General features: G+C 40.5%; 1 protein-coding gene across 1 annotated transcript in view; it reads left to right on the top strand.

Moving 5' to 3' along the window:
- Window positions 1-25149, top strand: part of SNAP25 (synaptosome associated protein 25) — a 95059-nt gene extending 69910 nt beyond the window's left edge. Inside the window, exons 5-8 of the mRNA XM_090051413.1 lie at window positions 8701-8818; window positions 12937-13062; window positions 15645-15789; window positions 23848-25149. Coding sequence (XP_089907539.1) covers window positions 8701-8818; window positions 12937-13062; window positions 15645-15789; window positions 23848-23916 — 458 coding nt within the window. The 3' untranslated portion in view covers window positions 23917-25149. The remainder of the gene's footprint in view (window positions 1-8700; window positions 8819-12936; window positions 13063-15644; window positions 15790-23847) is intronic.
- Window positions 25150-26829: the final 1680 nt, after the last annotated feature.

Below are 26829 nucleotides of genomic sequence, written 5' to 3'. Positions count from 1 at the left end.
GTTGGTACATGTTCTGTGCTCTTCTCGGGGCCAACCATAACCCAGTTCTAAAGGTCTGAACAGGAGTTAAGTGGTGCAGAGGTCGTGTACTGGTCTTCTGCCCAAGGATACATTTCACCTTTAAAATGTTAGAAAAATCATTACTGTTCCAAAGCTAACCTGTATATAGAGAAGATATCTTGATGTCAGAAAAAGTAGAAGCATGTCTTTTTCTCTCATGAGATTTAATTTGAATGAAATTCAAACTATTCATTAATCATAAAAGCAAACAGACTTGCTTTGATTCTAGAAAGCAAGAATTAGTTGGGTTAAAACAGATAGGCAGTGCCTGCATAAATAACATGTATGTTTTGTGACACTGAAATTAACTCCACATTTAAAATAAATCAACAGTCACAAACATTGCTAGCGAAAGTCTGTCTATAACTAGGTGGATCTATGCATGGAATTCTCATTCAAAGTCAACTGAGACCTTTTTGCAGGGCTAAATTATCCACACACCGTGCTTTTCTCCATGAATGGGACTTCAAGTGTTCAAAAGAGTTAGTTAAAAGCTTTTACACACACCAAAAGCTACAAGAAAACTGGCAATTCTGCAACAGCAAAAGACAGTTAGATGCCTAACTCCTATTGGGTCAGGGGGCATTTTAAAAACAGCACATTTTAGTTATTTAATCCTTGCTTTACATTCAATTTTTTGCCCATTTAAGGACTGATATGTAAAAACTCTTCTGTATGAAAGTAGCCTGTAGTCATTCAGGTAGTCCCACTGCCTGAAAATGTACTGGTCGCTAGAGCAAGGAACGCTTTCCTGAGCAAATTGTAGAGGGCTAAGTCAGCTACACACATTACGATCCACAGGAATCACAGTACTGAACTCCCACAGGCAGTGAGATTTGATATGCCCATTGTATGATCAGATATGCAGTTAATCAATACTTACTGGAAGAGAGTCAGACAACATAAAAGCCTCCTTAAATTGCTTATGGTCATGCCTTAGAAGCTTCAGTAAATTAGCCTTGCAATGATAGATTACAGCTTTCTCAAGTAAAATGGACTGATAAAAATTCTGCAAACCCCAGAAATATTGAAACTGTATTACATTAAATGCATTATAATTATGTTTGTGTCTTTTTAGCAGCGTGTAATTCCACTAATAACTGATGCAGCTTCTTTAATTGCAATGTATTTACTATGTGTAATTAGACAAAATATAATTGTGATTATATTTTAAAATCCTACAATTCGTGCAATGAGTGTACTGCAATGGATGCCTCATCAGATTATCAGATTAATGAAATAATTTGTTAACATTGCCATGTGATCTTTTTTTAGCTGACCTGACTGCACAAGTTACAAGACAATTAGGTGCTATATGATACCTAAAGAGCATGCACTGATCTTTCCAGTGGTTGGCTAACATTATATCTAATCTTCCTAATCATTCAAAACTTTTTGTAGCTTTTCTAGACAACTAAATCTGTGGCAGCTAATTTACTAAAAAGATTCCTCTGAATCGACTACAGTCTCAACAGCACAAAGCAGAACTCACTTTCTGGCATCAATACATGAAAAGTCTTTGAAACCACAGTTGTAAAGCAATCATATGTAACCAGGGTGCCATAGCACCCTGGGGTGCCTTTCAAGGCTGCCATGGGGTACCATACAATATTAGCACTGTCAGGTGTGCAAACATTCACAAGATAAAATAGCAACCCTTAGTGTTAAAAACATTGACTTATTGTGATCCTTCTGAGTTTTTTGCAACAGAAGAACTTCTCTATTATTTTTCTGTAGTCAAGAAAGGAAGAAAAACTAAGAGCTGGCATTGTCCATGGGGTGCCTTGAGTCTATCAAAGGATACCTGACATCTATTGAAGAGTGTCTTGAATCTAAAAAACTGACAAGCACTGCTGTAGAAGAAAGAGGCCAAATGCATTTTTTAACAGCAGTTACTTAAAAGGATTTCTGGACCAAAAAAAGTTTTTTTTAAATTTCAATATGGTTTGCAACAAACGAATCTGAACCACACATTGGACCCTTGCAGCAAACTGTAGGAAAGTAGAACTTCACAATACCAGTCATTATAGAAATCTTCCAGGGAATGTTACTACCTTGGAGAACTGGCTGGACCCTATGCTCGCTGAAATCAATGGGAATCATTCAGTTGATCTGAATGTGTCTGTATTTGGCCCTGGGCAATCATAAAAACCAGTCATTACTTGACACTCCCTTGGACCCTGAAAAGGAACCTCCATTTCTCACCAAAGCCATTGGTTCGTACCAAGAAATGGTTTAAAGGAGGAAAGAATGCTTGTGTGGATATTCCTCCTCAATAACTCCCATAGGTAATGAGTGACTCATGAATTGGGCATCAAGGCACCTTTGAAAATCTTGCTAAGCATCTACCTGCTTACATGCCCTTGTGAGTCCAATCTTCTGTAACTTTTGAAAATGTGATTTAGGATATTAAGTTACTGAGGCACTTCTGAAAATTATTTCCATAGACTCCAAATCCATATTCCCAGCTCAGAAAAAGGAAACCTCTTCATTTGTTTAATCATTAAAATACGTCACCTAAATTATAAACTTAAAACATGTAGTGCAGTAACAGATGATTTGTGCAATTACAATAGCTGGAATTCATAAAGTATATAACCAGAAGATGGTAGCTTAAAAAATGTTGATGTTTAAAAGCATTTATATTTGAATGTGAAAAAAAATACACTGAGAACAGTCCTCACAGTTTAAGCTTAAAGTAGGTGGTGAGGCTAAGAAATTGGATTTGGCTTTCCCCATCAGCCCATAGGGATGGTAAAGAGCTGAAAGCTTCTGTGCCTCATCCGCCGCTGGGGAGGGAAATGTCCTCTCTCGTCTATAGGCATTATGTTTGGGAAATATTTGCAGGTGGGCCTGTTACAGCCCTGCTATCCTTCAGGATGTTTTCCACCAAGTAACAGTATGGTATACTACAGAGAGAAATACCAGGCTTGATTCTGCCTCATTGAAGTCAGGGAAAGTTTTCTCATGGATTTCAAAGATAGCAGAATAAGGTCACTCATTAAGACAGCCTGTGTTTTGCCCATAAAGGATTCACCCGCGACAAGATAGATGAACACCAACAACTCATTTGTCAGCCATTAGGAATATGCTACTGTCACTGAAAGAAGCAAAAAGATCCATCTTCTGTCGGAACAAATGCAAATGAATACACAGCTGACTGAGCTATTCTGCAGAGTGAACAAGCTAATCAACACAACCGCATAATGCAAACATCAGAAACAAGCATCAAGCTTTACAAAGAGTTCTCGTTCTACTGCACAGATAAGATCAAACAAACTCGCTCAAGGAGACCAGAAAAAATCTTCAATGGAGCAGATGGCTTTAGCTAGTCCACCATGCCTAACTGTGCATGACACGTTCAGCCTTGAAGAAAGCTCTGAGTTCCTGAAAAATACTTAACCCCACCACCCAAAAACAGTCCCATGTCCATGGGGCCTCATGCAAGTCAAACTTGCCTGTGTCAAGCAGGAATAATCAATTTGTTAGCAAAGCAAACTAACAAAGCAAACTCACAAGCCCTATTGCCAGACCAGAACTCAAAAATCCACTGCCTGATAGATAAAATTTCTATGTAGCATCTCTGATTTTCTATTTCTAGGCAAAAATCATGGAAAAAATAACAAATTCTAAGAATGTGACATATTTTGGATTCATTGCAACTGGACATGCAGACAGATTTCACAACATTATTGGATTTCAACATGGCAATAGACAGAAGTCATATCTCAGTGGTAATATTCTTTGGCCACTTTTAACAAAGCTGATGACAAGGTATTGCTGACCTGTTTATATTATCTAGCTGAAGAGGTCACTGAAGCAACTACAAAGGCCCCAACTCATTCCTTTCCAACAAGATGGAATAACAGTATCTCACCTGCAAAGCTGTGTTGGGATCTCCTTTGTCCACCCCAACTCTTCTTCCATTCAGTGCTTGCATGAAACCACTTGATGGAGTGAGATGTCAGGAGCTCTCATCAGCAGGACTCCAGTAGTATCCAGGTGCACATCTCATTTCCACAAAAGGGACCAACACCATCAAAGAAATGTCAGCAATGGCTACAGGATAGCTCTCTCAGAGGAAGCCCTTGGAAGGATGCAGCTGTGCTGCCCAGGAGAGGAAGTGGTTTGTAGAACTGGTTTTGATAGTGGCTTAATTCTGGCCTGTACCACATTCATCACAGTAATGTGAAGCCTTGGGAATCTGTTAGACTCTGTATGGTTCTATATGACCAGACATTGCCAGTGTTGAAATACTTTCTATTCTGCATGCTAGGACCTTGAACCCCGTTTTTGTCAGAGGAGCTCTGGCCATAACACTTCTCAGGTTCAACACCATCAAAACTTGGATATGGTAATTTTCTGTGGCTTGGACTGAATGTGGAAACAACCCAGAAAGGCTCCAGCTTTATAGGATGCAGCATCATTCCTTTTCAATGAGGCCCACATTGGTATGCGTCTCTCTAACCTCCACACCACCACTGGCTCTCAATTCATTGCTGTTACCAAAACCAGCCTTTATAGTCCAATGTTCAAAACCACCCAGTAGTCAGGACCCTGTCATGCAGGTCAGTACATCTCTATTTGCAATCAGCTGCTGTCTTTCAGGACAATGCAGTTTGGTCCCATCTGTCTTCAAAATCTATGAGGACAATATAAGAAAAATCCTGGAAGAGTTTTAAGCAGATCATTCTCTATCAAGGGGACTCAGTAGCAGAATTAATTTGCAATGGTAATTGAACTAACCCAATGTCTCCTTTTTTGCATGTGTTATGGAAACATCTTTTTTGATTTAGCTTCTCCACTACATCAAGAAGGAAACAAAAAGGAAATAGAAACAAACAGAGCAAAAACAAATGAAAAAAAGTTCCCCTACCCCCTCCAGTATCCTCCAAGAAGAACATAAGAACATAGAGGTTTATCCTCCAGGCCCCTTCTCTGAAGTCCACTGCATAATGTGTAATCTATGCTCACTGTTCAGAAAGTATTGAGTTCTATGGATACACCACCGCTCTGTCTCAGAGATGGAGATAGATCAACAGATAATCTTGGACCCATGTCTTGTAGAGTTGAGAGTCCTTTTGGTCCATAGGCTGGTGAAGTAAGTGCTGAAACATTGTGGATGACCTGATAGCATCAAACAAATGGTCCACATTCTCTGCTGGTCTACTGGAATAAACCGTTACATAAAAAAAATCTCACAGCCAATTCATGGCCACTGTTTGAATCTCTTTGGACAGGAAGTGGTATAGAAAGGCAAAGAACTGATTATTAACAGAGAATCTTGGAGAAGGGCATAATACATTCTGACAAAACACATACCTGACATGCAAACTCTACCTATGGAGTGAAAAGGTCCAAGCTGCCTATCTTACAATGATGCACATTTAAAGGAGGCAGCAGCAAACAACTGAAAACTGTTTGAAAGCTTATCATGAAACATTTCACCAAGGAACAGATAAAGGGGTAGAATCTTAGGTGATGTCAAGTGTCATAGATACATGGCAGTCTATACCAGCACAGCATCTGCTCCCAAGTCATTTAATAAAACCGGCAAAATGTTAGATTAGGGAAAGTCAGTTAAAATGGATGTGAAATTAGCTTTTATTAGCTGTTTCTGTACCATTAATAAAATATCCTAGGCCCTATTCTGATCTCAGCTATATCAATATATGTCTAGAGTGACACAGTGAGATTCATGAGGTTATTCCACATTTATACCACTGTCATGAAAGTTAGAATCTGGAATCTGTTTGTTTATCTTGCCTTACAGGATCAGACGTTCAGCTGGTGTAAACTGATATTGCTCCAAAGAAGCCAAGGAAACTATGACAGTTTGAACCAGCCAGGGATCTGGCCCTTCAAGTTTAAGTTAAACAAGCAGTTTTTGAAGGAGCAGCTGGATGTCTAGACTTCTAGGCTACTTCTGTGACACAGGCTTTTTGGATTGATGAGGCTTTTCTTAATGGAAGATAGATTGCTTGTGGTCCCTTTCCTCTTCAGAAATAGCATAAGCTGTAATGAAACCACAAAAGCATCACACTTCAGAATACTGAAACATAATAAATTTTGAAGACAGCTGTGGTGAGAAGTCCTTGTGCTAAGTAAATTACACACATTAGTTAACCCTTGCAGAATCTGGGCATTATTGTTCCTAGTAATGCTCAAAGGACTCTGTTGAGGGTGACATTTCAATACCCGCTTCTGCTCCTGGCTTCAGAAGATTTTTGCCTGAGTAAGGAAGGAAGGATTAGACCCCAAGTTTGTCATTAATACACAATCTGTGATGAAGCCTCACTTTCTCCCACCAATGTTACAATATCAGGAAAATATACATAGTTATCCTCAACAACAACAACAAAAATAGTAACTTTAAAAATGGCACCACAAAGGTGTGTTGTCCCTTTCTGTTATTTCCTCATCAAAACGTACAAGTGAAAACCAGGTTCTTCTCACAGATATCTCTGAAAACTCAGTTTAGATTTTGCAAGTCCAACTTCCTTGTTTCCAGTAAAACTAAAAAGTCTGCACTGGAACTCTTAAACTGTGGTCATGAACCTTGAACCAGAGTAATTTCCCAACTGTGGAATGTGTTGTCTTTTTAAGGAATATTTCTTGTAAATTTAGCTCTCAAAATGTACGTTTTTTATCCACATGTATGTAAATAATCCAGTTATCCTTGGACACTCAAACACAAGACCATCAAGCCACGGGGATGGGAACCAAAAAAATTACAACAACATACAGCTAGTGACACTGATTGGCCACTGACTATTTTCACTTTCAAGGCAAAGCTGGATGGAAAAATTAAAATGAACAACATAGCACTGAATGACAAATCATTGAATGGCAAATTCAATAATAATCCAACTCCCTTGATGACCTTTGAAAATCTCAAACCCAAGTGTTATTACAAACCCACATAAAAAAAATCAGGACCCATAATTCTACTGAAATCAACAGGATATTGCTATTTGTATCTGTGGTTGCATAGCTCAATCCTTGTTTCTAAAATACACTGTGTTTTATCTTGATAAAGCCCATTTAACTTCAGCAACTATCCCTGCATTCTCAAATCCTTTTCCTCTCAGTTGTAATTCATAGGTATGTACACACATTTTTTCCCTGTATCCAATGCAGGAAATGTGAATTTAATCATTTTAAACCCTAGCTAATCAGTTCCTAGCTACATATATTTTGGATTTGCTTTTTCTGACAGGTTATATCATCACCGAAAGGAATTTTTGCTCCATTCAAAAATCCTTCCCGCACTCCATATTTAAATGAAATTACTAGCCAGATCCCCAGCCGGTATAAAACCATGAAGTTCATGTTAAAAGCCAGGATCTCTTTGGTCCTATGCTTATTTACAACAACTAAGGAACTGGCTGCTGCAGCGTACTGTTTTTCTCAGCTTTATCTTCTGTGGAGAAATCAATATGAAACTACCGGCAGCTACAAAGCCCACGAAGTTCAGCACTAGTGTCAGCAAACACAAGTCCATTAGTATTAATGGATGAGTCCAGTGTCTGTACAAAGCCTGTTTTTATGCCAGCTGCTTCACTCCCATGGTTTGGTGCAAACCAGAAGCAATTCCAGTAAAGTATAAGGAGTTATGCTGGTGCAGCATGTTTACTTTTACCTCACTGAGGGACAAAGCCCACCAAAGACATGGGAATCTTTCCATTAATGTCACTGGGCCTTGGAGTAGATCCCTAGATTGTTGCATCTGCACTGCATTCATTGGGTTTACTGGTGATATGCCACAAATTTTTTTACTTTTGGTTTGGACAGGAACTAAAACATCAGACTTCAGTAGGCTCAGAATATTTAGCTGGACATGGATCTTAACAACTCATACCACCCCTAATGTCATTACTGTCTCTTCTCTCACCCAGTCACCCACAAATCAAAACAGTTACACTGTCAACCACCATCTATTTCAAATACATTTTTAAGTATGGGTAATTCAGGCATTTTCCATTGACAGAGACCTTCTGTTATGTGAATGTGAATAAATGAAAGATAATAACACTATCTCTTTCTTTCTCTTGGATGTCACTGGTGTCTTAGTAAGTGGATGTATTGTATTATGTTTTTGGACCTCAATGTTTAAAACTCTTCCTTCTACATCATCACATTCTGTTTAAATTGATATATTTCAAACATCACTTTTTTTCCTCTCTCTCTATTCATATTAGCAAAGGACATCTTTCTCCACTATCTGGAGTCTGGCACACATCCCAGCAGCAATGCATCAGCACAAATCAATGCATTGCAATATCATTATTAATTCAGTTTTACATGATCATTTTTCATGTTCTTTGAACACAAACAAACAAAAATACAATTCATTCCACACTGTCATCCCTTTGTCCTGACCAGAACAACTCGATCGTGTTGAAGAAGGCATGAACCATATCAACCAAGACATGAAGGAGGCTGAGAAAAATTTAAAAGATTTAGGGAAATGCTGTGGCCTTTTCATATGTCCTTGTAACAAGTAGGTACTGGGTACCGGCTCTGCTATGTGGTGTCCAGTTTTTTGTCAGAGTGAATGTCTGAAGTTTTTTGTCTTTTTTTCTTTGTCCTTTTCCATCTGCTTCATTCTGTGGGGATAAAATACTTGTGTTTAATCAGAACAACTGGAACGCATCGAAGAGGGAATGGACCAAATCAATAAGGACATGAAAGAAGCAGAAAAGAATTTGACGGACCTAGGAAAATTCTGTGGTCTTTGTGTCTGTCCATGTAACAAGTAGGTGCCGCCTGCCTGCCTGAATCTTTTTGAGCACTCAAGGCCAATATTAAAAGCCTTGTGAAGCTTATCCTCGTTAGGCACATGGACAGGATGAGCATGTGGCATGCAGAAAAAACGATTATGGTTCCAATGCATTCATCTCATAGCATAGACAATTAAGTGGGAAGTACAGTAGATGCATTAAAATCAGGCATACTGCAGTGCAAGCTTCATGGTAAACACCCTCTATTGAGAAAAGTTTCAACATTTTACAGAAAGTGTACTTATGTGGTTTTATTATCTAGCTGACAATAAATCATGGTAATATCAGACCTGTTTTGTTTCTGAAGACCCTAAATTTTAAAGCATATCTTTTCACAAATAAGCTTAATAAAAGTCATGGTTTAAAAAATGCAGAAAATATCATTTGAGATGAGTATTAATAAAAATTACAGAAAGGAAGTCACTGTCAATGTGTTGTCCACTGGATCTCCCCCCTAATGAGGTCTTAAATGAGACATGACATTTTACAATTTGACCCCAACCTACAATATCCTGTTGCAGGGAGTCAAGTTTTAGAGAAACTAAACATATTGTGCCAAATTTCTCTTCCTTGGTAGAGTGTACACTAAACTGAAATGTTGAAATATTTTGAATCTGCTTGCATGCCATCGCACTAGAACAAAGCTGTTCTTGAAGTGCTGCAAGGCTTGTTCTAAACGCAGCAGAAGAATGTGATATGTGGTTGTGCAAATATGGAGGTTAGGAAATAAACTGGAAACATCAAGTGTCTCAGTAGATAACAGACCCAGCATGCAGTGAGGCAGGGCATAAACAAGCCATTAAGAATACATCTATAAATTACAAGCTCCAGTTTTGGGAGGGGTTGGGTGTATAGATCAAGACACTTGCTTCGTTAACAGCAGGAAACTTATCCTGAAATACTTACTGAGGCAAAACTGGCCAGAACTCCCATAGAATTCAACAGGAATTTTGCCTGAGTAAGAACAGGATTGGGCACTTCATCTGATCAATCTCCATTTATTTTTAAGTTAATTCCTTGAGGAAAATTTAATGTTGGTATTAAATTGGGAGCAAAATACAGATCCAGCTGTTGAACTCAGATTTTTGCATTAAGGTATAAATGCCTCTTAATGGTATATATATATTTGGCCCAGGATATGTTTGGCCTTGGTTGGGTGCATGAAGTAATACCTATGTGAGGAGGGGAGAGATGCAAGGATACACATATAAGCATGAATAAATACACAGGTAGGATGTCTAAACCCCTGTACTGGCAGCTGTGATGTGGCGTAGAGTTTAGACTATATCCCTAGCTCCTGTCTGTCCTTAAGCATGGAGCTGACCTAGCGAAGAGGAGAGGCACAGGCTGAATTATCAGATATGCTTCCCTAGGACTCCTAGAGTCACAGTAGCTGGTACGGGAATTATCTTGTAGCCCCCAAATCACAAAAGTTAGTCATTTAAGTATAGAAGGTCTCATGGTACATCACAGTAAATCTTGACTTTTTCTTTGTACCTATGGTAACACGCTGTAGGCCAAGCCAAGACCATCATGACCAGATAATCTGCTAATGCAACTCAGCACTATTCTGATAATGCTGCCTGAAAATTTGGCTTTCAAATATTGTTTTTTCCACACCAATTGTTGTATCTGAAATCTCCTGGCCTGAGCACAGAAAAGATACTGCAGGCAGTATAGGGATGGGGGAGAGGATAAGAAGCTAGTTCTTAAAGGTACCCCTCATTAGTACTACTAATACAACCACAGCTGTGTTCCCTGCAGTACTAATTACTATTACTCTTTTAAACTAACACAAGACTCTAATCTTGCATTCATCACTTTAGTGGCTGAAAACACAAATATTGACCATTCAGAAGGGTTTGAAGGCAAGGGGCCTGGGCCATTATTTCTGTTAGAGGCAGTTCTCAGAGACATCCAAGCCAGGAATCAAGGATTCAACAAAGCCAATAGGCCTTAAAAACCACACAGGCCTAAATACCAACATTGCTACAACATTGGCACAACAACATCATGACCACATGTCCTTTCCCTGGCTGGTGTTAAATTCATTGTAAATAGTCCAAACAAAGATACAATCCGCATACAATAACCCCCCTGCTACTTTTAAATAAAGTTCCATGAACCACGTGTCACAATTTGAGGCCCAATCCTACATTCCTTGAGCAGCCAAAATTCCCATGGAGTGAAATCTTGGTCCCACTGAAATCAAGTGGAGGAACTCCTAATGGCTGCAGCAGGGCCAGGATTTCACTCGCTGATTTTAATGGGAGGTTTAAATGCACAAAGAAAGTCGGGATCAGGCTCTGGGTAGATATGAGAGTTCATTTCAGACATAGAATATCTTACTCTCTGCATGTGGCAGGGGTCTAAAGAAAAAGTGAGTAACTGGGACTGTATGTGCAGCATTTTGGGTGGTAATTATGTATAAACATTTGGGTGGTAATTATATAGAAGTATTTCCCTAGTTAATTTCCAAAAATGCCAAAGATGGTGTATAATACATTTCATATAACAAAACCAACTTAACAAAAAAGTGTTTAAAAGTCTTACTAAATTCTAAAAGAAAAAAAAAGATGACTATTGGGGAAACAACCCCCTGCAATTATTTTATTAATGATTTGTGTATGTAACACATCTTTGAGCAAAAAACCACCCCCAAAAAATCCTGACAGCTACAGTGTGGGCTTATGCAATATGTGGTTAATGAGAGTATCTAAAACTTGTTACAATATTTTCCTCAATTCATCTTAAAAACTGTTCACTCTCTCCATGAAGCTGTAAGCCACAAGGCTGTTTTTCTGCACAATTACAGTCTTGTGCAGAAAATAAAAATTATGATTTGCTATTGCTAAGAGCTTAGATAAAAAATAGTTCAATTTCTGAAACAGAAACGTTTTTGTCAGAGACCCCAAAAGCTCACCATTTTCTACAATTTAAAAACCTCTTATCACGTTAGTGTCAGAACAACCCAAAGCATGCTGCACATGCTAATCTGCCACTGCAGGTATGCCTGGATTTTAATTTTTTTTCTCCATGGCAGTTCAGTCAAAAATGGCTCTTTGAAAGATTGCATAAGCCAATAAAATGACCTGACAGAAGGACATATTTTTAAAGTCCTGAAGTTTAAGGCTCCTGAAAAAGGAAAAGATCCATTTTTGCCTGCATCTCGCTTATTGTGAAGGCTGTTACTGCTGGTGCATTACGAGTATGATGAACTACTGGGGCAGTTGTGCTTAGCGAGAATGCTTCACTTCTTATTCATGCCTGTAGCTGGTGCATGAAGAAAATGTAGAGGAATTTCCCTTTCTGATGCTAGATTGCTTGTATTTTTACTTTCTCCTGCACTCATCTCACTTCTGCCTATTTTACTTTTTGTCTCTGTGGGCAAAGGTTTGTACATCAACTGTCGATGTATGGTTAAATATTTTCAAGTACCGATATATTATTTAGAAAGCCAATGAAATTGCCCTAAATGCAATGCATATGCCAAGAACAACCCTGTCCACCATGGGAAAGTTAGTGGCTTTAAATGCCTATTATGCCACATGTACTTTAAAACAAAGAAAAAAAAAAAGAAAAAAAAGGAAATGTTTGCATGGCGCTGTGTTTAAATCTAGCCAAATCTGTTTTTCTCTAAGATGATGTGTTGCTGTGATGTGATGTACACACTATACTTGGCAGTTTTGTTTCTATGTCTGTCTGCCAGTATGTTCTTTGTGTTTTATGTCAAACTATATGTGTGTTGTTGAACTGAAACTGAATGTTTTCCAGTGATTTGTATTTTTCTTCTTTTCTTCTTTTCTGGAAACCGACCGAACACAATGAAAACCTGTGTGCAGTGTGGTAGGCTTGATGATTGCAATTCAGCCTATTGGAAACAAAATTTCTGAGCAGCATAGTTGTTGTGGCAGTTAAAAAAAAAAAAGAAAGAAAAGATTTTGTTCCAGTTTATGATATATCGGTATACGATAAACGCCCCTCTATCTTAAAACTCATTTGCTTGAATCAGCTCTTATCTTGGAGAAGTAAAGATATTTGCACTCATCTCTTCCCACTTGATGCTTTGTTACTCACCCTCTTTCTTGCATAGGCTTAAATCAAGTGAGGCTTACAAAAAAGCCTGGGGCAATAATCAGGATGGGGTGGTAGCCAGCCAGCCCGCCCGTGTTGTGGATGAACGGGAGCAGATGGCCATCAGCGGTGGCTTTATCCGCAGGTGAGACTTTCTATCCACTTTCTCTCTGATTTGCCTCAGCTGCAGATATGTTTAGATTTTTTTCCATGTGGTCAAGACTTGTGTGTTCCTACTTACCTCCATTTGTGTAACTGGCTAACATTTCCCACCAATTCTGTGGGTGTTCATACCCATCAGGGGCAGCAGTTCTCAACCAGAGTGCCATAGCCCAGTGGGGTGATGCGATTCCCTTCCAGAGATGCTGCCACGTGGGTGATACTGCACCCAGGGTGACTCCCTGCACACCTCATGCAGAGGTACATCGGGGAGCAACTGAGACTGGAGCCCACGCTCTTCCTACAGCCCTTCCCAGTCTGACTCCTGTGCTTCTCCTGGAAAGAGAAGCAAGCCAAGTAGGTGGGACTGTCCTGACCCGCTCCATTTCCAGGAGAAGCATGTGAGCTTAGACCAGGAAAGGTTGTGATAAGTGTACGTGCTCCTGCCACAGCCATTTGCACCAACCCTCTGGAGTGATCAGGTTGGGCTATGGAACAGCTCTTTGCGCTACTTCTCCAGGAGCCAGGTTGGGCTGGAATAGCCCTTTACACTACTCAGCCAGAGTGAGGCTGGGCTGAAGGAGCTGTTTGCACTACCTTGCTGGAGAAACTGTATGCAGGACAGGTAAGATCTCCCACCCTTCCCCCTGCTCCTGCCTGCTTTAGGTTTATAAGAAAATCAGCAGAATTCTGGTTAAAAAGCATTTAGGAGTGCAGAGACAGCACAATAGTGGCTCTTAAGCAGGGTTGCCATCCAATTCAGAAAAATTGTTGGAGGGGTGCCCTGACTCGTACAAGGCTGAGAACTCCCGATCTACAGCTTGGTTTTCAGATGTACTGAACACCTGCTGTGTCAAGTCAGGATTGTGGGTGATTGACTGATGTGAAAAATCAGCCTGCAGGCCTCCAGAATGAGAGGTCCCTCGAACATGTGGCCCTCTATTTCTGTTATCCAGCTACAACTAATCATAATAATACTTGGGAAATATTGTGATTAAGGCTCACAGCATACAAGGTGGGACACATGCCTGATTTCCTGCACCTTTGCAAAGTATGGTCCCAATTACTTGTAAAGAAACCAAAAACTCAGAGTGATGAGTAAATGTCAATGTATCACTGCTATTTTAAAACAGGTTAGTGTTAAACGTCACTTCTTGCCAACAGAGAATGCAGCACAGCACTACAATAGAGCTTTAGACTCAAAGGCTAGTGATTGTATAGCTTGCAGCATATGGGCCATCCCACTGTCTTTAGGGGACTTATGTGCTTAATATTACACATGCACTAACAAACCTTGCTGAACTGGGACCAAGGCACAACATCTCAGATACCATAAATTGTTAACTATAGGAAAACGTTGACATTTTAATGGCAACCACTATGTGCTAAAACCAAATCCTTTGTAATAAACAATGTTCCAATATAGCTGCAAGCCTGTTTTAGTAAAAGATTCACAGATACATTAATACTGATTATAGCATCCATAAAACAGATATGTAGGCAGCAATCCAATTGATTGAGTTTATGAAGGCAGTTGACTGCAGCTGCTGCCCAGAAAGATAGATTAGTGTGCAAATTTTGCTCTATGAAGATTAAGGATACTGGATTAACAGGTAAATATTCTTCTGTTAACTATAAACTGCTTATTTTGGGGTCCATTTTGATGGTGGATGTGTATTGAATAAATATGATTGTGTTATGACTACAGAATGTTGAAAAGAATGGAGTCCGGGAGAAATTTTGGTCCACAGAAGCTACATTTCCTTATCCCTTTCCATTCCTACAGGGGATTCTGTCTAAGACAGGTACATGGCAGCTTGTGCTCTTGTGAGCCCAGCAAGCCATGCTTTTTCTAGCATTTCAATCACTGACATGGCTCCCTACATAGCTGGCCAGCTATTAAGGCAAATGCATAATTCAAGCCTAAACTACTGAGGTTCATTCCCAGCACCTGCTCATCTTTGGCAAGAAACTTCTCATTAAAACTGACAACAGAAGAGGAAGATTAATAGCAGCAATAGGGGTTTTATGTTGATTTACACTTATTTGACAAGCTGAAGAAAAATCAATATATTTATTTATTAAAAACAAACAAAAATCAGAAGACATACATGCTGAAGTAATTATTTTAGCTGGAAATTTCCACCAGGCCACTTTTCCTGTGTAGTACTTTAATGAGTCTTAGGTCAAGAGACTCAGAACTTTCATTGTGCGTTAGGTATACTTCATGCAAGACAGACAGATTGGATCATTTCAGTCCACAATTTGCTCCTAAATATTATATTTTTTCATGGACATGCAAAGCTTAGGTCCAAAGTCTAAAAAGAACTACCACTAATAGGCAATACAGTTCTGTTAGTGACAGCACAGACTAAGCCAGTCAGCACTGAAGGCAGTAGTTCTAGTAGATTAGAATGACTCATAGTAACAGATGCAGACTTAAAAGAGAAGGAAGTAGGGTGCGCAATGGATGGCAGGGTTGAAGGGATAAGGGCAGCTGGACAGCTACAGAGGCACCAGTTGGATTCAGTCCATCTCTACTCAGCAGAGTTGTTCCTTCTCTCACAGGGTAACAAATGATGCTAGAGAAAATGAAATGGATGAAAACCTTGAGCAGGTCAGCGGCATCATTGGAAACCTCCGTCATATGGCCCTGGATATGGGCAATGAGATTGACACACAGAACCGCCAAATTGACAGGATCATGGAGAAGGTAAGGGCTGACTTCTCTCTTGGACTGATAACTTTTCCCTATCCATCACCAAAAGTCGCACTGCCTCATAAGCAGTGCCAAACATCACAACTTCATGCTCTTCTCTAGAAGCCTTCACTTGTGGGTCTACAGCAGGGTGGGAGACTCATCCAGGTGGTATGTGTCCCTGGAAGCCTGAGAGAAGAGAGGAGCAAAGAGAAGGGGAGGTCTCTGCTAGATTGTTTCCTGAAAAGTAGTACTTTCATGCAAAGTACAGCATGTTTCATGCAGAGAAAGTCTGAGGTTAACATCTGTGCTATTGTGCACAGGCAGTAGCCAGCAGAAAGCCCGAACAGCATGGCTCAATGCACCTCCACAAGGACTCATGGAGTCTTGGAGGTGTGGTTGAGAGGGAAGAGAGTATAAAGAACTACAGATTACAGGAATAGGAGCTGATCCATCCTGGCACTTCCTGGTAGGGTATAATCCATCCCTCCTTACCTTTCAATGGAAAAACTGAGCAATAGACTTTCCATCCCCTTGGATGGGAATGACTTCCACAGAGAAAATTATTTCCTGCGACATCTTGTCATAACTTCCATTCCCAAAGCCCCTAGGGCAGGGACCCATTTTTTCCTCAAGTGCGCGCACAGCACCTAGTACCATCTGACCCTGCAACCACGGGATGCAGCTACAGTACAAAAGATGGACAACAACAGGCCTGTAATCACTATTAAGAATTGTGCCCATTAACAAGAGACACCATTCTAATACTAGGTCTGCATTGCAGTCTTTGGAATTTGGCTTTATTTCAACATTCAAAAGATTTAAGGTGTAGACACACCTAACAACTGAACTGTTCTGAAACTTCACTGATTTGGAACTGGTTCACCACTGCCGCAGGTCAGAGGTGTCCGGATGTCCAGTGCCCTCGCATTCTGGGTAGAACAATCACCTTCAGGCATTGAAGTGCTATGGTTCTGACACTAGGGGGTAGGAGTGAGTACCTGGTCCAGAATGCCTCAAAACGGGCATGGGAATATTATACCCATGCTTTGGAGGGCCCGGAGGGGGGCAACCTGTGGCTGGGGACATTTTTACATTTCTGCTTTCTCTTCTCTCCCAAACGTGAGATCAGTAAAGTTCAGTAGCCGGCACTTGACCAAACTGTGCAGTGCGCTTGCCTGACTTGGGGTATATGGGAGTGGGAAGAGTGCTTAGACCAACATTTTTGGTTTCCCATGGGCTGGAGGCATAGAATCATAGAATCAATGAGTTGGGAGGGACCTAGACAGATCATCGAGTCTGACCCCCTGCCATGGGCAGGAATGAGCACTGGGGGTAGGAGGAGTCATAAGACCCCAGGCAGGTGCCTGTCCAGTCTCCTCTTGAAGATTTCCAGGAAAGGTGAGAGTACCACCTCTCTGGAAAACCTATTCCAGGGTCTGGCCACCCTTACAGTAAAGTAGTTCTTCCTAATATCTAACCTAAACCTATCCTCCCTCAGCTTGTGGCCATTGTTCCTGGTGACTCCAAGGGGGGCCCTGGTGAACAGACTTTCCCCGAGTCCCTGCTGGTGGCCCCTGATAAAGTTGTAGGCAGCCACAAGGTCCCCCCTCAGTTTCCTCTTGCGGAGACTGAAAAGATTCAGGTCCCTCAGCCTCTTCTCATAGCGCTGGCCACGGAGGCCCCCAGCCATATGAGTGGCCCTCCTCTGGACCCTGTCCAGGTTTTTCCACGTCCCTCTTGATGAGGAGCTGCAACTGAGTAGCAAATGAGGACACAGCTAGTTGCTAGAAAGTTTTTCTTCAACATGCAGTGCAAGGGTACTCACTGATAAAAAAAAAAAGTACCAGCAAAAGAAAAAAAGTGAGGTAGTTGAGTTCTGGCTGCATACCAGAACAGCCAGTGACAGCAGGTGGGGTTGCACAATCCCAGGCTTTTCCCCACTCGGTGCTCAAGGGGAAAGAGCGTTGCCAGACCTCAGTCCCAGGCTAGCAGTCTGAGGCCAGGGGGTGGAGTGTGCATGCATCTGTTGATGATACTGAGCTTTCAATCTCTCTCTCCCTGCTTTTCCACACTGTCTGCAAATCTGACAGGTGAAGGATACAGCAAGGGAAGCAACAATGTTTATCAGCCCATCAACAAAACAAAAGCCTCTCTCATTAGTTCAAGCTCTTCTTACACAGCTTTTTCCAAGGAAGCAATAGAGGGGCATTACCAGCTGACCTGTTGATTAGCTCCAAAAAGCCCTAAGTAGACACTGTTCTGTCTGCCTACCCCAGTGAAATTGGACGGACACACACACACACACCCACACCCACACACACACACACACCCCTCTCAGCATTAGCTGGCATATCACATGCCTAGGGTCCATGGGGCTGGGATTCATACTGTGGGAGATGGAAGGGAGGGAAGGGGGAATCCCTTCTTGAACAGCAAGTGATGAATAGGGGGTGGCAGGGGGAAACAAGACAGACGGTGCCGTGCTTGCAGTCCCCACCAAAGCTCTGGCTAGGAAGCAGAGGGGTGAGGCGAGTCGTATTCTCTGGAGCACACAGAATAGCCCAGGGCTGCAAAGTATGCTAGGATGCTGGGGGACTCTAGTTTAACTTAAACCAGGAAGGGGTCTGGGACAGACATCGCATAAACCAATTTGACCCAAATCGGTTAAGTCTGATACTATATTTTAACCAGGTTTATCTTAAACCAGTTTTAGCCATTTTGAAACTGGTTTATGTACACTGAACTTATGTGCTGTCACAGGTTTAATCCAGTTTCTGATGACTTAAACCGGTTTATGTGTAATGTTTGTCCCTAGCTCTGGCATCATTGTGGTAAGGTAGGTTTAGTATGCTGGGACATAGCCCTATTTTTCCAAAATTTGTTTAGTAATAAAAGTTATCCCCTTCCCACCCCACCTGCTGTCAGATGGATGGAGAGAGAACAGGATGGAAATACTGCAGTGTGGGGTGCCTGGAGGACTGACCAGACCCAGGCAACAAACACTTGGTGTCCACAGATAACACTGAACTAGTTCACAGCAAGATGGCTCAAAATAGGACTTGATTTTCCAGGTACACTTTTGAGCCATTCTAGGCAGCTTTAAACTGGCTTGTTAGGCTGATACATCTGTCTGCTTCAGGTTTAAACCACATTTAAACCAGTCTCAGTGTCACATGTGCCTATACTGAGTGACCTCCATGCTTACCTGAGAATCCACTAGCTTCCTCGCTTTCAAAGCCTCACAAGCTTTTTGCTTTTAGTTTGGTATAGCTCCAGAAACAGACACAGTTTGTCTGAAAAATATAAGGGACCAGACCATCATGTGGTATAAATCAATGTAGCTTTACTGACTTCAGCTGAGGTTTATACTACCTGAGGATTTGCTTTAAGAAGCATTAACTCTTAGCAACACACATATGTGACCTTAGCTCGCTTAACTATGTAGCCAAGAAGGAGTGGAGTGGCTATGTATTCTACTCCATGCTAAGAGATAACCAGGTGCATGGTACAATTTTACTGGTAGGTGAAATTCAGTGTGTTGCCTTTATCATGTCTGCATGACAAAGGGCTTGAGTACACGGGCTGGAGTTTATTGCTCCCGCGCATGCCATTTGAACATGCGCATGGGACCACAGCATGTTGAGCCAAGTCAGAGCAGCCTAACTCAACTCAATGTGCTGTGGAGGGGCTGGCTGGGGCATGATGGTGCTCTAATGTAGGGTCAGCCAGCAGGCAATGCCCCCTCCCTCATCCCCCCCCCACCACACACACTAAAGCATTCTTGTGCCCCAGCCAGCCGGGTCAGTGTCTACATATGCATTTCTGCATATTAAAAAGTTGCACAGCAGGATAGTACATGTATTTACAAGTACTACCTTGCTGTGCAGTTTACTAGTTTACTCTAGCCTCATAGGGGTGCACATATAGTTGCTGAGACATTTACTGCGGAGCTAATTAGGCAACTGCAGTAAATGTCTCACGTAGATGATCCCAGAATGCAGCACCCTCTATTGTGCAGTGATGTACTAAACGTTGCATAAAAATATTACTTTGCTGAGCTACACCCAATTCTTGCTTGAGCCATTCAGACCAATTGATACCGGAAATATTTACTAGCAACTTTGCATAAGTAAAACCTAAAAGCTAAGTTTTTAGTTGGTATAAGTCAGCACAACTCTGGCATCAATTTTCGTACATATAATCAACAGAGGACATGGCTTCTCCACAAATCACACACTTAGTTATATGACATCTCAAATGAAGTCAAAAACTTAAATCTAGTCTTACAGGCAGGACCAGCCTGGCATGGCTGAGAACACCGGCTTGTGTGCCTTTGAAATATGTGCTCAGAGGACAAGAGTCACATTCCTGGGAAAGCAGAAATGAGGCAGTCTTTGCTGTACACCAAGATCTGCTTACCTGTTTTCTCAAAAGATATTATAGTACTACTGGAACTACTAATAAACTGCATCCCTAGTGAAGTCAGAATCAGGCAGCATGAAAACAGGCTGAGAGAACACACTGGAAAAACTGGACAGACACACGCATGCACGCTCACACGCACAAAATCTAAAGATCACATCAATACTGAAACCCAAATACCATATTTTCTTTCACACCACACCCCCAAATAAAACACACACCTGGTTTGGGGCAGATAGAATTAAGAAAAAAAATTCCAGTCTTTGTGCAACATCCTGGGCTCCTCATAGCTGAATAATCCTGGTTGCATATAGAAGAGGCAGAGTCCAGTTCCTCAGTCACTCACCTTCTCCTCTCAGCAATAAAGTCAAAGTTTAACCTTTTTCTCCCTCAGCTTTTTGGGAAAAAAGTGTATGCAAGTAAATATGGTATATATATTTTCCTAGGCTAATGGCTCCCCTGAAGCCTGCCATACAGAACTTGAGTGTAAATAGGTCACCAATACCTTTTCCTAATGACTATCACCGCTAGAGATCTTTCCCAAAAGGAAAGGTGTTACCTCTCTGACAGGTACCTATAACATGGAACACCATGATAAAATACCCAGCCAACAAGCTTAAATGTGTCACATGACAAGCATATTATGTTATCCCCTTACTCCACATTAAGAGAAAACAATAGATCCATTGCCCAAGCTCCTGGGTCACAAAAATTACCCAGGAAGCATCCTAAAATATTCCCTAATAGCATTACTTCAAGTTGTAAGCTCAATGAATTTCTTAGTCAATGGGGTTTAGCTAGAGAAAACAGAGGTGGCTACAGGAAGTGGTGATGGTAATTAAGTAGGGGGCATCTCTCACCATGAATGGGCCTGGTGGTAAAGGGTACCATGTTGCTGAAGGTCCCATTTTTCAGGGCAAATGAAAAGCTTCACTTTGATTGAGGCAGTAATCATTAAAAATTCAAAATATCTTTGCATAAGCACTAAGGGACAGCCAGGCCAGGTATTAGTACTCAAAAGGCAATAATTTTAAGCTGGATCTGCGCACGAAATGTACAGCTACCTCAGGGGATTGAGCTCTTTCCTGACCTATCCAAGGTCAGCTAGGCAAAGCAATAAATAGAAACCACTGGCTCTTTCTTCTTCTTACATTAGTGATCCAGATACAAAACCTAACACTCAGTAATATCTTGCCACTTGACACATTCTCCAGAGGGCTGGGAACTATAGCGAGTCATATATAACAAAAACCTGAATGGAGCTTGGCCAACCTACATCAGTGAAGATAATGCCCTTTTATCTACAAAGCTAATTGTGCAGAAAGCTACAAAAAACCCTCCAAAAGTTGGTGCAAATTCAAAGTTCCTAACCACAAAACAGAGAAAAACTGTATTTTCAAAAACTACTGGCTGCATTCATACCTTGTATAATTCTAGGAGATACAATGAATGTACACTAAAGATGAATTTAGTCTACTGCATTCAGTAAGCCCCAGTCAAGTAGTTTCAAAAGAAATATCTATTCCCACTGAAAAATCACTACAACCACCCTCCTCATTACTATATTCCAATGAGTTCCAACACAAGAGGAAGCTGTATCATTGGATTTCATTCTTCCCTGGTAGACCTCTCTACAAAAAGTTTCCAAGGATGCATTAGTATACATCAAAGGACATGTATAGGCACCCTTAGACAACAACATGCTGTGAACAGATATAGGCCACCTCCTTGTACTGCAGGTAGCTGGCTTGGCCAAGCTCCCTCCTCTTATGGCTTGGTTTTGCCTCTGGTTTACTGCATATAGTACTTACTAAGCTTAAAGAAATGATACAGTGAGTAAAACTAGAGATCCTTTAATCACTGTTGTCTGGATGAACAGACCAACTAGCAAGGGTTATATATCTGTGTGGCAGAATAGTTGTGACTTTTATACCTTTGTTGTACACTCTGAACAGGGTGAACATATATCTCAGTTTGGCTGGGACAGCCCTGGAGTTTGGAGGCCAGTCCCAGCCAACCAATGAAAATTAAACCCAGAGTCCTCAGCATGGGGCATGGGTGTGTAGTCTGGCAGGGAGGGGAAGTGGCACAAGCTGTGAAATTGGAAGCCCTTGAAGACAGCAAAAGGAATGCTGGCCCTAAATTATTGCCCTAAAATAGGTTAGGTTTATTAGTAGAATGCCAATTAAAAAGGGGAGATGATTGTTAATACCTGTGATGTAAAGAACAATGGGTCATTAATGGGCCAGTTACTCCCTTAGCTGCCCAAATAGTAAGACCAGAGCGGCACCATCCCACCCCACCCCACCCCACTTCACCCCCACATCTCCTGCAGCAGCACCGCTGACTTGGGAAGGTGGGGCAGTGCCCCACATTTCACATTGTCCTGTGTGGTCACCCTAATATTGAATAACTCTGGAAACCAGTCAGATTTCAACAATCACATAAGAAAACCGATCATTAGTTACCAAGCACATACCCATGTAGGTGTACCCTATTTCACTACTTTGGTATACATACCAATTAGTTACCCCATTACTGCTGAACCTTCATGTATTCCTGGAAGATACGTCACTTATCTTCCAGGTGCTATCTGCAAGTGTCTTGAAATTCTTCACTCATTACATTTTTAGCCACCAAACCAAGCCTGGTACTACCTCCCAAGAAAGGAAAATTTGGTTAAAAAGCAGACACTTTTTTCACCTAGGAGAAGGAAGTGGAGGCTGCTAGAAGCTGAGGCTTTATTGAGCCATGGTTTTACAGAAGCATTAGCAAGACAGTGTCAAGGGCACAGGGCTTGTAGTCCATCCATCACCTTATTTCTCCTTAATCCCCCATTAAGTGCTGTTAGTTTAACAACTGATTTTCAGTAGCCATGAGAATGCTTTCACTTGAATCCGTCTCAGTTAATTTTTAGGGTGCACGTAAGAATAGCATAAAGCCACCTATTCCCCTCCCACTACATGTAGAACAAGTCATGCTTTGATCTGAGGACCGTCTTTGATGCACTGTCAAACAAGCTTGGCTTTTTCTAATGTTTTTCATAAGATAGGACAGCCTGGATCTCTGTTCCAAGGATTTCTCCAGTATTTTGCCATGTAACCAAGCTAAAGATTTGGAAAACTTCTACAGCCTCATTCAGCCAAGATAGAACTCAGATCCATGACGGTTAAGCACTCTTATTTAACACCAAGGCTCAAAAAACCTTGTCACGTGTCACAACTATTGATGGATGAAGTTCCTATTTGGTCACATCTTGAGTGCCCACTTTCATAGAACTATACTAATTCATGCCATCTGAGGGTTTGGCCTAGCGTAGGGAAGTTCAGTGAAACATCCAAGATCCTTACTCAGAGCTTTCTTGAGCCTTTCAGACCTGGAAACTGGGATGTACAGCCCTGAAAACATTTCTTTTCTATGACTAATCGGGCCCCTAGTATATAGAAAACGGCAAGTTGCACAGAACTTCTGAGCATCTCTTTTTTGCTATCTCACCAGAACCAGAAGCAGAGAAATGCTCTCAGGACTCCTGATGGGTCAAACACTCCTACTTTATATTCGACTAAACATTTGCTATGATATAGTCAGTCAAACAGAAGCTCCTGCTCTGCCACAGCCTAACATGTTTCTTTCCTACCTTTTCCCCAGGCTGATTCCAACAAAACCAGGATCGATGATGCCAACCAACGTGCAACAAAGATGCTGGGCAGCGGTTAATTGCAATGAGATGAATTTCCTTATTAATGCTGTCTTCACGGGCAGTACCTTCATGCTTTTATCATGGTATTTACCTACTAGGTTTGCACACATGCACATATCAGCCCCCATTGTAAATGTTGTCCTATGTAGTTTGTCAGCTTTCCAAAAATGATACTTGTAATTATTTTTTTCTAGATATCTTTCTTTCCAAAGGTTGTACATAGTGCTGATTTGATGGCTATAGCTCACTCCTATGTTTTTTGGTTTGTTTGTTTGTGTTTTGTTTTTTTTCTTGTTTCTTTCAGTTTGGGGTTTCTTTTCTTTTTTTAATTTCATGATGTTTGCTGAATGACAACAATGTTGGAATGCTAAACGTGCTGTTAACCTTTAAATATACAGTATTGTTCTTGTAAAACTGTGACATTCCACAGAGCTACTGCCATGCTCCTGTCTTTGGATATCATGATGTTTAAGCACTTAAAACCTGCTGTCTTTGGTTCTTCATTGCCATTACCTGTTGTTATGATTTCATGATTAGACAATGTGGAATTATATAACTATAACAAGCATTGCACTAAAAAAAGTGATGTGATTTCTGCATTTATGCATGAGGAATTAATAGACTTTTAGACTTCTACTTAAACAAGACCTTTCCCATGGCAGTAGCACATCAACGATGACAACAAAAGCATGCTCAGTATTGGGACTCTGTCGGGACTATGTTATACCAGCAATTTTGCAGTAGTGCCACTTTTTTCTTGTTGATATATGTATAGTTATTCACCATGATCATTTTTTTAATTATGAAAAAAGAAGATGGATTTGGCACTCACTATTTAACCATTGCCAGCAAAATAAACGTTTGGCTGAAAATATGTCAAAGACAAAAAAGAAATAAGTGTAATATACTGGGTTTGTCTGCTGCTTTTAAAGACTATCTTTTGGAGGAAACAACTACCATATGAAATGGTGCAAAGAAATGTAATTTTTATAAGCTCTATCATACTAGTCGCTGTCCCCATGTGGTTTGTTATCAGTACAGTTCTTTGTTGCTTACCTAGAGCTATGCACACCAAATCGCTGAGATGTTTAGTAGCTGACTTAATTAAAAATAATAAAAAATAATCTAAATGAATGAAATCTAGATAAACTGTGAGAGAAATATCATTACAGCATGTAATATGAAATTCCTTATGTCTCCTGTCAGTTTGTGAAGTGATTGACATTTTGTAGCTAGTTTAAAAATTATTAAAAAGTATAGATCTCAGATTCCATGCTTCCTTTATCCATTTGTTGGCCTTTGTGTCACCAATATCTTGTTATTTTCCATCTATGTGGAAAGAGCAATGCAGTCCAAGGGCTTTTTGCAAAACAGTTACATGTAGCAAATGGAAAAATCAAAAAGATTTCTTTTTGGGAGGCTAATTAAAGTGACAGGTAACTCTTCTAAAATGAAAGGGTTTCACACTGACCAAACTGTAATGTGATTATTGTTTTAAATTACCTGGTGAGGTTAAAAATCTCTCTGAATTCTGGGGTAGAAAACAGTAGCTTGGTAATAATGCCATTATCAAAAGGACTAAACACAGCCAAATATTTCCTGACCCCCAAAAAATGTGTTAAAATGGGTTTAGCTATTTTTCTAGGTTTTTTCCCTGTAATCAATAGTCACATTACAGTTGACTCTAGATGAGTGAATAAGTCATTCTTATGCTTAAACAGACTCCAGTTAAATCATATAAGATGGGAAATCTCTGAACCTATTAAAACTGCGTAATAATTCTGACCCAAGTCATGCTTGCTTTTGCAGTTGTTGGTTTTTATTATCTAGAATCATTTCATTTGTGTGAATAATTCCTCCTCCCTAACACATGCCTACTTTCATTGAAAATTAGCTAGCAAATATTTTCAGGGCAGGACTAAAGTTAAACAGCTATATGTGCTTCAAGGCAATTTAAAAACAGTATAAATCAGAATATTTGATAATTGAAGTCTAAGGTTAGGCTCCCTCTCTTACATTCATATGGTATATTCAGGCAAACATCCAGCCCCATGTCAGTTATAAATTTCTAAGTGACCCAGTTTTTAAATCACCTTTGACTTTAGTGGGAGTTGTTATTGGACTTCTCCATAAATCATGACATTTATTTAGGTGCATATTCATGAGATTTAGGCACCTAATATTAGGCATCAGGGTCTTCTAGTTTTTGTTTTTTAATTCAGGGACCTGGCTTCCATACTTTCTTATTTACCATTTCATAATCTACCAGTCCTTTCCAATCTAATTAATTTGCCATTCTAGTATTTGTAACATCTCTGCCAATTCTGAACAACACTAACTATGGGCAGACAATGACAATCAGACAGAACAGTGTGCTTACTTTGTGAATGCATGGATATAATAGTAATAGGTGGAGAAAGGAAAGAACTATTAAAGGAATAATGGTTAAACCATGGTACGACTTCCTCAGTTGACCTCCACAGAGACTCCGTCTTGATCAACAGACATATACTATTAATATTAACTGGAGTTAATTAAAGGCGGGGGGAAGAAAGGAGTGGAATTTCCATCAAAATCTAACATTTTGGTATTTGTTTTAATACTGGTTTAGGATGAAAAACAGAAATACTGAAATATGGCAGCATGAAAATACACAAAGTTTATTTGGGAATGCTAAAAAAGTTTAATTTCACAGCAATGTCTCTTAGGAGTTGGCTAAAAATGTGTCAAAGAAAAAGAAAAAGGAAAGGGAAAGGGAAGGGAAAGGGAAAGAAAGGGGTATGGTATATTGGGTTTGTCTGATGCTTCCAAAGACTCTTTTGGAGGAAATGACTGCATTACGAAAGACCAAAAAAATGAGATGGTTAGCCCTGTTAGTCTGAAGGCTGGCCTTACCTTCTGCCTAGGGCTTGTTATTAGTACAGAGAGCT

The sequence above is a fragment of the Crocodylus siamensis genome, chromosome 1 (genome assembly GCF_052110815.1).
Source record: "Crocodylus siamensis isolate JL-2025a chromosome 1, ASM5211081v1, whole genome shotgun sequence".
NCBI lineage: Eukaryota > Metazoa > Chordata > Crocodylia > Crocodylidae > Crocodylus > Crocodylus siamensis.
This window is presented reverse-complemented; position numbering and strand designations above follow the sequence as displayed.